The sequence below is a fragment of the Mauremys reevesii genome, linkage group 3 (genome assembly GCF_016161935.1).
Source record: "Mauremys reevesii isolate NIE-2019 linkage group 3, ASM1616193v1, whole genome shotgun sequence".
NCBI lineage: Eukaryota > Metazoa > Chordata > Testudines > Geoemydidae > Mauremys > Mauremys reevesii.
The window spans coordinates 62276530-62292805 of record NC_052625.1 but is presented as its reverse complement, the minus strand read 5'-3'; the positions used below and the strand labels follow the sequence as shown (position 1 = coordinate 62292805).

Below are 16276 nucleotides of genomic sequence, written 5' to 3'. Positions count from 1 at the left end.
CAGTCATAAATAAATGTACTGATAATTTTAAATCAAGCATATGCTTGCCCAAAATGATGACTTGTACCACTCTAAAGGTCAATAAAGTTAAGCTATCAGCAAAAGTGCCTCAAGATGATCTCTGCTGTTCTTTGATGGTGAACAGGATGAAATAACAGACAGGGATTCAGGTGGACTGCTGAGCTGGACGGAGAATAGGAGTGGGAAGCATTGGAGGCAATCCCCAAACCTCTTTGTCTAATAATGTAATTATGTTTCACCCTTTATTTCTAATTATTAGTCAACAAAAATATGCACCCATATGTTCCGTATTACATCACAGGCAACTGAAGAGTGAGGGCTGGAGAATCAGACTCACAGTTTATATTGGCTACTGACCATCTCCAGAAAGGTCAATAGTAAACAGTTCAGGGAGCGTATTTTGATAGGAAAATTTCAGTCCAAAAATGTAGACCAATTCTGATCTCTAAAGCATCATAAGCATTTATAAGGCCATACTATCATTTATAATAAGGCTTCTTTACCTCACTCTGACAATGTAAAGGAGCCTTAACACTTTTACACCTGTTTTATGCTCCTGGGGGAATTCACTAAGAATGGGAACAAGTCACTAAGAAGAATGGGAACAACTAAGAAGGCAGGCTGCTACATTATGCTCCACCTGAGGGGACAGAGCCTGCCTCACGCCTACTTCCAAACACCCCAAAGCCCTCCCCCTCCACACTGGGCCTGCTGCAATAGCAACTGAGAGGTAGTGTCTATCTTGCTTGCACACACACACGCGCCCCACAGTGGTTATTAACATCTCCCCACGCATGTACAGCCCCCATCCTGCACTGATTTACATCTCTGCCAGCTGCTCTGGGCTGCTGGGGAGGGGCACATGACCACTCTTGCAGGTTCCCTTGGATTCCCCATAGAAGTCATTTTTCTGCAGGAAAGCAAAGAAATCTGTGGAGGATATGAATTCCGTGCCCACACATTGACACAGAATTCCCCTAAGAGTAATGTGCATATGGGCCATACCAGACTTTGCAGTTTGAAGTCAATGGGACTTATGCTCCTAAATCACTTAGGTACTTTGCAAAAATCCCACTGTAAGGTGCCTATATATGGGCATCGGAGCCTAACTTTAGTGTCCTGTTTTTGAAAGATTTGGCCTAGAAAATTTTGATATAAAAAGTTGACAATAACTTTGTCAATGTATTGAAAGCTTAAGTACGTTTTCATAGTTGATACTGGAGCAATGATGTCTTGAAGTGACAAAGATTTTGTCCCCTTGTAGCAGGCTTCACCCAGAGGCCAGGAGGCCTGGTGGGCAGTCCATGGTTCAGCAGTCCTCACCATCCTGGAATGGCTTTGCTGTGTGGTCTGTTGGCCCAGCATTTGCGCTACAGTCTTCATACCCCAGTGCTCCATGAATTCTCCTGGCTGGAGGGGAATGGTGAGGGAGATCATGGAGAGGGAAGGCCCAGATCCCCGAGTCCGAGCCTGTAGGGAAGGGGTGAGGAGTGTCTCAATTACCTCTTCCCAATGCACCAAACTAGCCTTCCTTGGACAGCTTCCTACCTCCCCTCTCTTTCAGTTTGCAGTGCTCTTGTCCTCCCAGTGGAGAGTTCCTAATAGAGCTCAGTAGTTCAGATAATCACATGGGTATTTCCCAGCTCACGTCTCAGTGTGCAGTTATTCCCTCCTTGCAGGGAAAAGGGTGAGGCCCCTGGCCTCTCATTTGGGTCTTACCACAGCCAGCCTAGATCCTTTTCCTGTAGATCACTCTGTCCCAGAAACTGCAAACTGGCTTCTTCCCAATCAAGACAGCCTCTCCTTCACTCTCTCCCTGCTTGATTGACAGAGTCCCCTTTTAAGCAGATCTTCCATTTGGAGCATGCCCCACAGCCAGTTGGGGAAGGGGCCTCTTGGCCCTGTACTGCCCATTTACTTGTTAGCCTTTGTGTGGGATCTGTAAACCTCGTCACACCCCAAGAGAAGTTTTAGATAAAAATATAGTTCTTTGAGTGCTTGCTCATATCAATTCCAATTAGGTGTGCGCACACCGCGTGCACAATCGTCGGAAGATTTTTACCCTAGCAACACTCGGTGGGTCGGCTGACGTGCTTCCTGGAGTGGTGCCCTTACGGCGCTGGATATATGCCCCTGCCGACCCAGCACCCCTTCTGGTTTTTCTTACCGCCCGTGATGGTTGTTGGAACTGTGGAGCGCAGCTTAACTGATCCCACTTCCCTAGCTCTTAGCTTGTTTATATTTGCAGATAGTTGTTATAGAGTAGTTGTTAGTAGTTTCTAGTTGTAGTTAATAGTAGTTATTGTTGTTAGTGTACATAGTAATTGGTGGTAAGGGGCTTCTCCCCCTCCTTCCCTCCCAGTACCCGGGCTCATGCCTAGGTCTCCAGGTTTCAAACTGTGCTCAGCCTGCCTTAAGCTGATGCCTACTGGAGACCCCCACAACTCCTGTTTGAAGTGCCTGGGGGAATCCCATCAAGCAGATAAGTGCTGCATTTCTAAGGCATTCAAGCCTCGGACTAAAAGGGAGCAGGACTTTAGCTTGAAGCAGCTCCTGATGGAAGTGGCACTTAGGCCAATGTCCTCGGCCCTGCGCCGAGACCCGGTGCCATTGGTCCAAAGTGTGCCTCCGGCACCGGAAAAAACGGCTTCGCGACCTGGCACCGGCGAAGACTCCTGGCACCAGATGTCCCCAGCACCACTACCAGCGCGGCACCGTTCGCTGGCTCCAGGATCCAAGAAGCAGCACAAGCAACCCGCTGCTCCGGTGCAGTTGCTGGCACTGCCTGTGCCCCCTTTGGAGCAGCGTCCCGTGCCAGACCACCTCGCAAAGGCTCCAACTCTGGCACCATTGATTCCGGCGCCACAAGCGCTGTTGAGTCTGGTGCACATAAGCTTCCTGGTGCGTACTGCGGTCGAGCTCGGCCTACCTTCCACCCCAGAGACTTTCTCCACGGCACGCAACCTGATTGCGGTCACTGAGCCAGGACTGTCGCAAACTTCGGTACCGCCGGTGCAGGCTGTTCCCTCGAAAGGGAAGCCTTCCATGATGCTCCCCCCATCGCAGAGCGAGATGCGTCAGCACCGATCTCGGTCCCAATCCAGGTCACGGTCCCAATACAGACGCTGGTCTTGTCCACGGCACTGCTCGCAGTCCCAGCACCGATCTCCATCTCGATGCCGGTCACACTCGCAGCACTGCCCCAGCTCATGAAGATCTTCGTCCTGCTATGGTCGGTACTGATCCAGCTCCTGGCGCCAATCTACTCGGAGTCGATCCTGGCACTTCTCCGCCCATAGATCTTGATTGAGATCCAGATCTGCTTCTCGGCACCAATACGACTATCGGTCCCGATCCAGGTCACGGTACCGCTTGAGACCGCGGTGCCGATCTCCATCACCGCGGTGCCGATCTCCATCTCCACGGCACAGGGCAACTAAGCAGGACACTGCGACCCAGCATGAGCGTGCGGCTCCGCCTTGGCCATCCTGCCCCAACTCGAGGTTGTCCCAAGCAGAGAGTGGCTACCACATCCATGACCAAGATGCGGACGGTGCTAGCCAATGGCACGACTAGGGGCAGGATCCTGCTTAAGGACCCCCACAGTGGTCCTTTTGGACCCCTTCGGGCATACCATCAGGCCCAAGGTGTCCCCTCGGGGGCTTCTCACTCGGCCCACTTTGAACCTGGGTCCCGGAGGCCACTGCCAGTCGCCCCCCCAGGGGGCTCAGAGGCAACGGCCCTATCCTCAGCTCAAGCCTATGCCCCTAGCATGGTGGACCTAGGGCAGCCGGACCCCCCCCCCCAGCAAGACTTGCCCCAGGCATATCCTCCTCTTCTTCGCCTGACGAGGCGGTGGCAGGTATGTCATCCTTTGGCCCCCCACCTATAGACCTCCGTGCATACCAAGACTTACTTTGCAGGGTGGCACAAAACATGAACCTCCAGGTGGAGGAGGTGGTAGAGGTCGAGGATCCGGTGGTGGACATTTTATCTGCCGATAACCCGACACGTATAGCCTTGCCGTTTATTCGGCTAGGGTAATGCCATACAATCTGACAACCTCCGGCATCTATTCCCCTCTCTGCCAAGGGGGTAGAGAGGAAGTACTTGGTCCCCTCCAAAGACTATGAGTACTTGTACATTCACCCCCAACCGTGCTCCCTCATTGTACAGTCCGTTAATGAGAGGGAAAGACACGGCCAACAAGCTCCTGCTCCTAAATCCAAGGACGCTAGACGCCTGGATTTATTCGGCCACAAGATCTATTCTACTGGCGGTCTACAACTCAGACTGGCTAACCAGCAGACCCTCTTGAGTCATTATAATTATAATACCTGGAACTCGATGGGGAAGTTCAAAGAGCTGGTTCCTCAGGAGTCCAGGGAGGAGTTCGGGGCCTTGCTAGAAGAGGGCAAGAAAGTCGCCAGGACATCTTTGCAGGCCTCGATAGATGTGGCAGACTCAGTGGCTAGGACTCTAGCCTTGGGCGTAGCTATGTGCTGCACCCCGTGGCTGCAGGTGTCTGGTCTTCCACCGGAACTGCAGCAAACTATCCAGGACCTGCCTTTTGATGGCCAGGGTCTGTTCTCAGACAAAGCTGACTCCAGAGTCTGAAGGATAACCAGGCCATCATACCCCGGTGACGCAACGTAGGCCCTTCCGACCCCAACCACAGTGCACCTACCTTAACCCCTGGCCAAGACAGGACTTCTCTAGAAGATGCGGCTGGAGTGGTAGGAGGAGACAATCTGGTCCTCAGATGGGCCAGAACCAGGGTCCCCCCAAACCATCAGCGGGGTCCAAACAAAACTTTTGAAGGTGCGCCTGAGGGCGGAGTACCAGTCTCCTTACAGGATCCTTCCCCACCTTTCACCAACCACCTTTCCTATTTCCTCCCTGCTTGGTCCCGCATAACATCAGACCGCTGGGTCCTACGTATGGTGGAAAGTGGATACTGCCTTCAATTTGTTTTGTCCCCCCCTTCCAATCCCCGATCCCCGTCTCTCTTCAGGGACCCCTCTCACGAGCAACTCCTCCTTCAGGAGGTGCAAACACTCTTAACTATCGGAGCTATAGAGGAGGTTCCAAAGGAACTGAGGGGCAGGGGGTTTTACTCCCACTACTTCCTAATATCCAAGGCAAAGGGGGGGGCTATGGCCCATTCTGGACCTGCACGGGCTCAACAAATTCATGGTAAAGTTGAAGTTCTGCATGGTTTCCCTGGGGACCATTATTCCTTCCCTGGATTCTGGAGACTGGTACGCCACCCTCGACATGAAGGATGCGTACTTCCACATAGCAATTTACCTGCCTCACAGGCGCTTCCCCCACTTTGTGGTCAACCAACAGCACTTCCAGTTTACCGTCCTTCCCTTCGGCCTATCCGCAGAAACAAGGGTCTTTACAAAGTGTATGGCCATTGTGGCTGCCTCACTCCGTCGACATTGGATCCAGATGTTTCCGTACCTTGACAGTTGGCTCATTCGGGGTTGCTCCAAGGTCCAGGTGCAATCTCATGTTCAGTTCACCATGAGCTTGTTCAGACAGCTGGGCCTGCTGCTCAATGTCGAAAAGTCCACTTTGCAGCTGACTCAAAGAATAGACTTAATCGGAGCAGCCCTGGATTGAAATCTCACCTGTGCGTGCCTACCACACTCCCGCTTCCAGTCCATGGCGAGCATTATCCACGGTCTCCAAAGCTTCCCGACCTTGACAGCACGGGGGTGCCTTGCTCTCCTGGGTCACATGGCATCTTGTACCTTCCTGACCAGACATGCCAGACTGCGCCTCTGTCCACTTCAGGCCTGGCTCTCAACCGTATATCGCCCAGGCTGGGACAGCCAGAAGTCTTAACCTCCCTGGACTGGTGGCTGAACTCCACCTCGGTATGCGAAGGGATGCCACTCCATGCCCCGCAGCCCTCCTTGGTCCTAACCATGGACACATCATCTCTGGGCTGGGGCGCTCACCTGGCAGACCTTCGCACACAGGACCTTTGGTCCACACAAGAGATATCTCTGCACATCAACGTACGGGAACTGAGAGCAATACTCCTGGCATGTCAGGTGTTCCGCAAACACCTTCAGGGCCATTGTGTTGTCTGTGAAAACTGTGACACAATGGCCATGTTACCCCTCTGTCAGGAAGCCATTCACCTGTGGGAATTCTGCATAGCCCACTCGATCAACCTGGTGGCATCATTTCTCCCAGGAGTCCAAAACACCTTGGCAGATCGCCTCAGCAGATCCTTTCTGGTTCATGAGTGGTCAATTCACCCGGACATTATCCATTCTGTTTTCTGGAAGTGGGGGTTTCCCCACATAGACCTTTTCGCCTTTTGCAAGAATCGGAAGTGCCAGGTGTTCTGTTCTCTCCAGGGGCGCTCCCTGGGCTCCCTATCGGACGCCTTCCTGATACTGTGGAAAGACCACTTGTTCTATGCCTTTCCTCCATTCCCATTAGTCCACAGGGTCCTCCTCAAGTTGCGCAGAGACAAGGCCCGCTCAATCTTGATTGCCCCGGTGTGGCCCAGGCAACATTGGTATACCACTCTCCTTGATCTGTCGGTGACCACCCCAATGCCAGTCCCGTTGTGGCTGGACCTGATCACTCAGGAACACAGCCGACTATGTCATCCGGACCTGCAATCCCTCCATTTGCATGGCTAACTCAATCCGAGCTACTTTGCTCCCGCTCAGTGCAGCATGTACTTTTGGGTAGCAGAAAGCTCTGTACTAGGTCCACGTATTTGGCCAAGTGTAAGCGTTTCTCCTGCTGGTGTGCCCTGAGCAATGCTGCCCCTCTGGAGGTGCCAGTACTGACCACCTTAGACTATCTCTTGTCCTTGAAACAGCAAGGCCTGGCAATTTCATCCATCAGAGTACACCGAGCAGCGATTCTGGCCTTCTACCTGGGCGAAAACAGGCGCTCGGTTTTCTCCCATCCCATGGTCAGTAGGTTCCTCAAGGGATTGGAATGTCTGTACCCACAAATTCGGCATCCGGCCCCTACGTGGGACTTCAGCCTGGTCCTACCCAGACTACCCGGTTCGAGCTGATGGCCACTTGCTCACTCCTGTACCTTTCCTGGAAAACAGCTTTCCTTGTCACTATCACCTCGTCAAGACGTGTGTCGGAGCTTTGAGCCCTCATGTCGGACCCACCGTATATGGTGTTTCATAAGGATAAGGTACAGCTGCGTCCACACCCACCCTTCCTTCCTAAGGTGTTGTCTACCTTCCATGTCAACCAAGACATCTTCCTTCCAGTCTTCTATCCGAAGCCGCACGCTTCTCGACGAGAACAACAGCTGCACTCCCTAGATGTTTGCAGGGCCCTTGCCTTTTACATCGAACAAACGAAACCTTTTAGGAGGATGACCCGGCTGTTCGTAGCTGTGGCACACCGGATGAGGGGCCTTCCGGTCTCTACCCAGCGCATCTTGTCCTGGATCACATCATGCATCTGTGCATGCTATGACTTGGCTAGTGTCTCAATTACGCACCTTACCGCCTACTCCACTTGGGCTTAAGCTTCGTCCTCCACCTTCCTGGCTTATGTACCCATACAGGAGATCCGTAGGGCAGCAACTTGGTCATTGGTACATACCTTTGCTTCCCGCTATGCGATAGTGCAGCAGTCCAGGAGTGATGCTGCATTTGGTTCAGCAGTCCTTCACTCCGCGACATCTCACTCCGACCCCACCGCCTAGGTAAGGCTTGGGAGTCACCTAATTGGAATCGATAAGAGCAAGTACTCGAAGAAGAAAAGACGGTTACTCACCTTTGTAAGTGTTGTTCTTCGAGAGGTGTTGCTCATATCCATTTCAAACCCTCCCTCCTTCCCCACTGTCAGAGTAGCCAGCAAGAAGGAACTGAGGGGGCGTTGGGTTGGCAGGGGCATATATCCAGTGCCATAAGGGTGCCACTCCACGGGGCGCCTCAGCCAACGCACCGAATGTTGCTAGGGTAAAAATCTTCCAATGATTGTGTACGTGGCGTGGACACACCTAAATGGAATGGATATGAGCAACACATCTTGAAGAACAACAGTTACAAAGGTGAGTATTCTCTGGTGTTGCAGTCTCCTATGCACATGCTTAATTTGAGTGCTGTAGAGTCATGGTCCTCCTTAAATGTGTGCAGGATCAGGTCCTTAATTTCAATATTTTTTTTTGCCTATAGCAGTTTTGTATAATTAAAATAAGATATCCTACCAGTAGAGGAGTGTTTTTTAAAAACCAGCATTTATAATTTAATAAGTTATACATTTTAATCTAAATTTGCAGTGGCACACTTTCAAATTAGTTTTACAAGGCCTTAACTTAATTAAAAAAAAAGACATTGATTTAAATCAGTTTTGTCACAATCCGCTTTACCAGTTGTCATTAGGATAGGTTGGTTATTGTATATCTTATGGAAGAGATAGTGTTGAACCTCCTCTCTTAGGTGAAAATGAGGCAAAGTGGTTATAACTTAAGTATTTTACAGTTTCAGAAATGTTTTCCATTATTCCTGGAGTATCTAATTTTTTGAGTGAAGGATACATGAGTATTGCAGTATGTGTAATGAGTTCCAGATTTACTTTATTATTCTGATTTGAGATTTTTTTCTTCCTCTTTGTCACATATGCAGCTTTGTGACTAAGTTATTCATGTGTCATTTGAGTTTTTATTCAGTTATAGGTTTGATTGCTAATTCTATCAAATACTGATCAGTGAAGACTCAGCATTTATATGTCAAAAATGTTTATTCCAAACGTACAACCTGTAAGGCGGTTGCGGCTCTCTCCCCATCCATCAGGGGAAGAGACCACACCCTCTTTGCTACGACAGTTATGGACTGCTTTGGTTCAGGGGAAAATTAGCTCACAGTTAGTGTCCCAGGCCTGCAGTCAGACTGATTGACTGATAAGTCTATAGGCCCAGAGCCCTGAATCAGGGCGAGGCGACACACAGTTAATGGCTCTGGCTTGTGGTCTGGGAGAGCAGCAACGAGTGTATCTGCCCAGGCCCTAAATCAGGGTAGGGGCGGGCAGTAATCCAGTAGGGGCTCTGACCTACCGTGAATCAGGGAGAGCAACAGAGAGTCTATTCCCCCAGGCCCTCAATCAGGGCAGGGCAGCACTCAGTTCAGGTAAGGGGCTCTGGCCTGCAGCCAGGCAGAGCAACAGTGGGGAGATTAGCTCTCTGGTGTGAGAGTCAGCAAACCATCTCCCATCCTAGTTCAGGGGTGAGCCAGACTAATGCAGGCCTCCTCTCCACAAAGTGGGGAGGATGCTACCCTGACGGTGAGGTGGCAGGGGACATAGGCCCTCCCACTCCACTGTGTCCTAGCCCAGGGCCCTAACAGTGGCAGAGTGGTCTGTCACTGGGTTAGTGGGAAAATCTGACCACAACATGCTGGCCAGCTTGCAGTCGGTCACATAGCCAAACCCTATTCGCCTTCCTTGGGTTCCTTCCCACACGCTCAGTCCAGGTACCTGGGTTCTGGGGTTGTCGTCGGTCTCGCTTGGGTAAACAGCAAGTGGCAGCCCAAATAGCTCCTTGGTGTCCGGCAGTTGTTGTCTCTGGCACTGTACTAGCTTCCATCAGGTCTGGGCTCTAGCCAGGGCCGGCTCCAGACCCCAGCGCGACAAGCACGCGCGTGGGGCGGCACTTGTCGGCAGGGGCGGCAGATTGGGCCGGCGGACCTGCCGCAGTCACACCTGCGGGAGGTCCACCGGAGCCCGGGACAACCGGACCTGCCGCAGACAAGACTGCGGAGGGGGCGCTCCTCCCGCGGCTGCAGTGGACCTCCCGCAGGTGTCACTGCGGACGGTTCGCTGGTCGCGCGGGTTGGCTGGACCTCCCACAGGCATGCCTGCGGCAGCTCAACCACAGCCGCCGGACCAGCGAACCGCCCGCAGCTGCGGGAAGTCCAGCCGAGCCGCGCGACTAGTGGACCCTCACCAGTCAAGCCCGCGGGAGGTCCGCTGCTCCCGGGGCTCCGGGGCGCCTCCCGCGCATGACTGCTTGGAGCGGCGGAATATGTAGAGCCGCCCCTGGCTCTAGCAGCAGGGGAAAGACATCCTGCTCCTCTGGCCACTCTGCCCCAACTAAGCTAGAGGGCCAGCCTTTTATAGTTCCTGTTTCTGCCCCGCCACTGTGCTTCCGGCAGGGTGGCTGCGGGTATCCCAGATCTGCCCAGCAGGGAGCGGTTGCAGCTCTCTGCCCATTGATCAGGGAGGGAGGCAACGCCAGCTCGCTAGACAACCCTATATTTTGATTTCACATGATTTCCATGATTAATGGACATTGTGAATATTGCTCCACCAATCAAGACTCAGTAAGAGTTTTCTTCTCCAGGAATAGTGCACATGCTGTTTAATCTCATCATATACTGAATCCAGCAATCTTTCAGTAAATGTGCACATACTTCATTTTAAGCACAAGAGTAGACCCAGTGCAGTCCGTGGGACTACTCACATGCTTAAAGTTAAGTAAAAGAATAAGTGTTTGCAAGATAGTCCCCAAATTAGCTGCAACTCTGATCCTCATGGTCTCCTCCAGTGCACCCCACCTAGGTCTCAGGCCTCCAGCCATCAACTGTCTCAGACCAGGGCCTTAGGTTGCAGATCCCTGCAATTCGTTATGATTTTGCCTACAGTTCTGATCTCTCAGGGTAATGACAGGGTTATCCAGTGATCAGTCCACTTTCATAAAGCAAAGTATTATTTATTCAAAAAGAGCATTTCAGAAAAAAACATTTATAGGCATCCTTAGCTTACCAGATGTTCACCCATCTTCCACATGGAGATCCTGGTAGGGGTAAAATACTTGAGGTCCTCCCACAAAGCCTGTTTCAGTTGATCACAGTCTCATGCCTGTCAGTTCTGGATGGTGTCTCTCTCTGGATCAGGGCTGTTATTTTTATAAAATTTGAAGTTTCTTTTCTGCTTTTTCCTAAGGGGGTGAAACTTCTATTGTATGTTTGAATATAATAAGGCATGATGTCAAATAACTAACTCAGCTGAAGTTTTATTTAAATATGACAGTCTATCAGTTGTTAATACAGTGCTATACAGAAAGGAAAAAATGTTTACTGTATTGTTTCAGTACTGGAGACTTGCATTCATTATCCCCCATTTTCAAGTAGTTTCTGTAGAAAACATTCTTTATTTTATTCATTTAAGCAGGAATGCAATCACTACTAATAAGCCCATAAAGATACGTCTTATTTATAAAATGAAAACAATAGTGTTTAAATATTCAGTGATTTCATATAATCTGTTATAGAGTCAAGACCAAGGATCAGCAACCTTTGGCACGCAGCCCGTCAGGGAAATCTGCTGTTGGGCTGGGACAGCCTGTTTACCTGCAGCGTCCACAGGTTCGGCCGATCACAGCTCCCACTGGCTGTGGTTCGCCGTTCCAGGCCAATGGGGGCCACGGGAAACAGTGGCCAGTACATCCCTTTCTTTATTTGAGATATTAAAGTGCAAAAGATGCTTATCTTATAGTTTGAGCAACTCTACCAATGAACTAAAAATGTAATCAGTATAACAAGAAATACTACAATAACCCCACAAATTAGAATAGAGCCATACAGTTCAAATGAATACATTAAATTCTTTACCTCCCAAGACAGAATGAATGCAACTATCAAGTTAAAAGCTTAGCACCCAAATTGGTGTAAAAGCGCTATCAATCAATATTCTCTGGACATCGCTACATAAATTTTGAAACCCAGTCACTCTGCAATAATTGATACATTATTAATGAAAAACTTCTAATTTTCATAAGCATTTAAAATAGACAAATTCAAATGAAATAGATAAACTGCTCTGATTTTCATTGTAACTCAAAAATGAAAGGCAGTAACAGCAGCATTTATGAACAATTATAACTTTTTAAGGTTAAATATTTTTCCAAATTCAGTGAAAAGTTTTGCATTTTTTACTAAAAGATCCAGAATATTCAGAATGACTGACTGAAACAGCATCTTCAATTTCATTCTTAGTATCATCAGCACAATTTTCAGAATGTTATTTTAGACTTGCCACCACATCTTTGTCACACTTTTTACATCATTCATGTAATTCTTAACATTGCCAACGCTAAAGAGTTTCTTCAAAATATTTCCAGATGAGATCCTTGTTGCAACCAGGAGACATTGTCCATTTTCACACTAAATATCTAGTGCTATAACTTTATATAATAAAATTGTAAAAATTAAACATTTTTCTGCAAAAATGTATATAAAAAGTAACTTATTCCTAGCTATGCCCTGACCTTGCAAGCACTTATGTATGTGAGTACTCCTATTGACTACAGTGGAGCTACTCTTGCATAAAGTTACTGACATGCATAAATGCTTGTGGGCAGAGGCTCTTAGGGCTTGGTCCAAAAGCCAATTGAAGTCGATGGGAGTCTTTGGTGTGGTCAGCTCGTGTGTGTGTTATACCAATAAAAATAACTATCAGGATCTTATTAAAGGGGACAAGACATTTGTCACATTTATTGTAAATACCATAATAAAACAAAAGATAACAGTAAACAACGTTGTTTGGCTACTTATTCCTATGATTACTTATATATATATCCATTCACACAATTATTCATACAAGTTCTGTATAGATGTTATAGTTACCAGCCTAAAGTTGCTTGTGACAGAATACTGGCCAGGTATCCTGTACACAAGAGTGGAGCCAAGTCCGGGTCAGGTGCACCTGATGCTCCTGGAGGCTGGCAGCAGAACCGTAGACTCAAAGTCCTTAGTCTTCAGAGTCCAGTTTTATAGGAATTTATTCCTATGTCAGTCCATGATTGTTGCTTCATTCTGCTGTTGCTAAATCAATCAGCAGGTGGCTGGCTCCATGTTGTCAGATGTTTGTTTTTCCTTCCTTTGAGGTGGTGGGGTGGATTCCAGTTTGCCCTCCGGGGGTCATCTGGTTGATCCCACTTGACACCTTCTTCAGCCAACACTGAATTCTTCAGGCTGGTAACTCCCTAACCATTCATTCATTATTTAAACTAGGCACTCATTCACATACATTCTCTATCTTAATCACATCTACTTCACTGTCTCTTTACCTTTTGGGGTGTTACCAATTTATGTGAGACTCCCTGTCTTTTAACATTCAAAAATAAAGTGAGATGAAAACTTACAGAGGGTGGGGGTCTCTATTTATATACTATAACAGCTACTGTTTTGGCTTACTTAGAGTTAATTAATGTTTAACAAGTTTTATACAAAGTATTTCTTTGAGCAGGCTTCACACAGACACAGCTGGTGGCTTGCAGGTTAGAGGCTAAATCTTGGGAATCACATTTACTTTTAATATAAACCTTCAGTTATAAAGTATCAATTAACAATAAATCATTTCTAACAATAAATCATTTTTCATATAAACCATGTCTAATATAAACCTTTAATATCCCTACATGTGTGTGTGTATGTGTATGTTATGAACTGATGGATCCCGTTGCTTTGATGGATGAGTGTTCAGCCAGTATTAATTTAAGTTCTGGATTTATTTGTTTTTATGTCTTCTCACATGGGAAGCTCAGCCAATCCTGGATTTGCAGATGCAGTTACATGTCTTGCAAGTGTAGTCTTACTGAGAGAAGAGTTTGAGGCATTGTCCTTAAGACATGCTCTCTTCTTCTGCAAAGACCTTACACACTATTCCTCAAACGTAAACATGGCCTCATGTTACAGACCTCTTCATATGGATCTGTCCAGAGCAATTTATTAACCAGATTTTAATGTCTATCTTGCATACTTTGAGGTTGGCCTTCAAGGTGTTTTTGTATCTGAGGATTAGTTGACCTTTATAGTGGGTTCCCATGCTCAGTTGGCTATAGAACACTGCTTTTGGTATATGGGAAGTCTCTGTGGGACGAAATGTCTGACCCAGCGAAGTTACGCTCTGATGAGCATACTCTTGATGCCAGGGATTTGGCACCTCTCAAGAACTTAAGTGCTGGGGATCCTGTCCTGCCGCTTGATGTTGCAGATGGATCTTAGGCGGCAAAGGTGCCTTTAATTTACAAATTAAAGTATCCAATATAAATTTTAAAAAGTTTATGTAAATTTAAAAAAAAATCATTAATTTTTATTCACCCTGATAGTTACAGGCATTCTGATACAGGGTAGAATAAAAGGCTATAATATTATATTTTAATCAATTCCAAATTGTTTAAAATACATGGTAAAACATTACTGAAAAATAAATATAAATAGTCGGAAAATACTTGTCAATAATCAGATTCATGTAATGTTTGTGTTGAAGAAATTTATATAAGTTCCATAATATGTTATCTTTAACAACTTTGAGATAACTTGACAGAAATATTAGGATTGTGTATTTGGTGAATGAGTTTAGAGGCCTACTACTTTTTTTCCCTACTCTCACTTGAGGATATAATTAAAGGAGTTTCTAAAGCATTGTTACAGTAAGTGAATTGTTTGTAAATTGCAGGCTTCAAGATGGAGGAGGTGCCAGGGGATCAGATGGAAAGTCCAAACACTAGAGAGGAAGCTGGGCCCGTCCCTGTCCCGCCAGAGGAAGCTGGGCCCGTCCCCGTCCCACCAGAGGAAGCTGGGCCCGGCCCCATTCCGCCAGAGGAGGCTGGGCCCGGCCCCATTCCGACAGAGGAAGCTGGGCCAGGCCCCGTTCCGACAGAGGAAGCTGGGCCAGGCCCCGTTCCACCAGAAGAAGCTGAGCCCGGCCCCCTTTTGCCAGAAGAAGCTGAGCCCGTCCCTGTTGCTCGTGCTCGACAAGTAGCATCTCTCCGCCCTCCCCTAGAGTCTTTTAGCCCTTCTCTGAGTAACCGCAGGATGTCTAAATTTCGCCGGAGTACTAGTGGAGTTCAATCCCTACAAGAAACTTTAAAAGAAAAACAGGTTTAGTATCAAATATTACATCTATAACAATGTAGTTTTCTCTCTCAACTATCTGTTTCTTTTCAAAAAATTTATTATATCAATTTTTGTTAGGAAGATCTGCCTATTAGAATATGGTTGACTTTCTCTTGAAATAGTTTTTTGCGATATTTTCTTTTTTTAATTTTAAAGTAATGAATAAAAAGTGCAAAAAACATTCCCAAATAATGTATACATATATATAGTTGCAGTCAAGCTATATTTGACTTTGGTCCTGCAAATATTTATGCATGTGTTTAACTTTATGTACTGTTAGTAGTCTCACTGAAGTTACTGGTAAATGATCTTTCTTTTTCTGTATTGTGACAACAATAATTGAAGTACTGAATTATGGAAGGAGTGTACTAGTCAACATATAACACATATAGTAAGATATTTCTGGAGGTATGTTGTGATGTATACTGTCTGTTTAAGGGACAACCTGTAGCTTACAGCCAAGACAGCCGGAGTGCAATGAAGAAGTATCCTCCATCACCCTCGGGGCTGGGCAAAATAAACAGGGAAAGAAAGCTAAGTAAGGGAGATGGAATCAGAAGCCACACTGAAGTATAGGTTGCAATAGCCCTCAGCACTAGGGCACTATGACAGGGTCCCTGGAGATTTCGGTTTTCTGACTGTAAGTCGGTTGCCCTGACTTTATGCTCTGAGGACTTAAGAATTTTGTTAAACTTCTCCTTCCCTGGCCTGATGCCTAAAGAAAAAGGAGAAATCCTGCTTGCTTTCTAGAATAGTAAAAGAGAACTGGGAACTCTGCTGGCTGGGGTTGGTTTGGAGGCCTTCTAAAAAGGAGATGTGATTATTTTTGTTATTAGCTTGGTTTTGGCCTTCCCCCTCTTGGATCTCTTACATGTAGCCTAGCTGGCAGGATCTCATGGGAGCCCTCTTCCTCCTAGAAGGGTCATGAAAGGGAACCTCCGATTATTCCTGCAGCAACAACAGACAAAGAGTGACAGAAACCATCAGTAACAGGAAGCACAGGTGGCTGCCTAGCAACACCTATAGGAAGCACAGTTAGCAGAGAGGAAACACCAATTTCAGGAAGCATAGCTGGTGGCTCAACAGGAGATGCAGATATCCTCTTGTTATTTCTGGGTGGCTATGCTACATGCCAATCAGGAGTGGAACCACCAATTTCAGTCAGATATGGCTAGACTGCTCACCCAGCAGTCTGCAGGGGGAAGGGACCACCCTGGAAGGAGAAACTAGCCGTAGCATACATCTGAGCCTCATCTTGATAAAGCTGAGAGTTGGTGATGGTGACCTGAAAGCCTATTTGACCACTGTTGAATGGGTTGCTACCCCAGAGGGCTGCAAGAGAAATACCTG

The 16276-nt window shown here is 47.5% G+C and overlaps 1 protein-coding gene across 13 annotated transcripts in view; it reads left to right on the top strand.

The window, feature by feature from the left end:
* Positions 1 to 16276, top strand: part of DNAH8 (dynein axonemal heavy chain 8) — a 556010-nt gene that overhangs the window by 12352 nt on the left and 527382 nt on the right. For 9 of the 13 annotated variants that reach the window (XM_039529004.1, XM_039529011.1, XM_039529005.1 and 6 more), the window contains one exon: positions 14487 to 14911. In XM_039529004.1, coding sequence (XP_039384938.1) covers positions 14495 to 14911 — 417 coding nt within the window. In that variant the 5' untranslated portion in view covers positions 14487 to 14494. Of the gene's footprint in view, positions 1 to 145; positions 246 to 14486; positions 14912 to 16276 lie in introns of all 13 variants that reach the window. The other 4 variants (XM_039529012.1, XM_039529010.1, XM_039529009.1 and 1 more) reach the window with 1 other exon arrangement.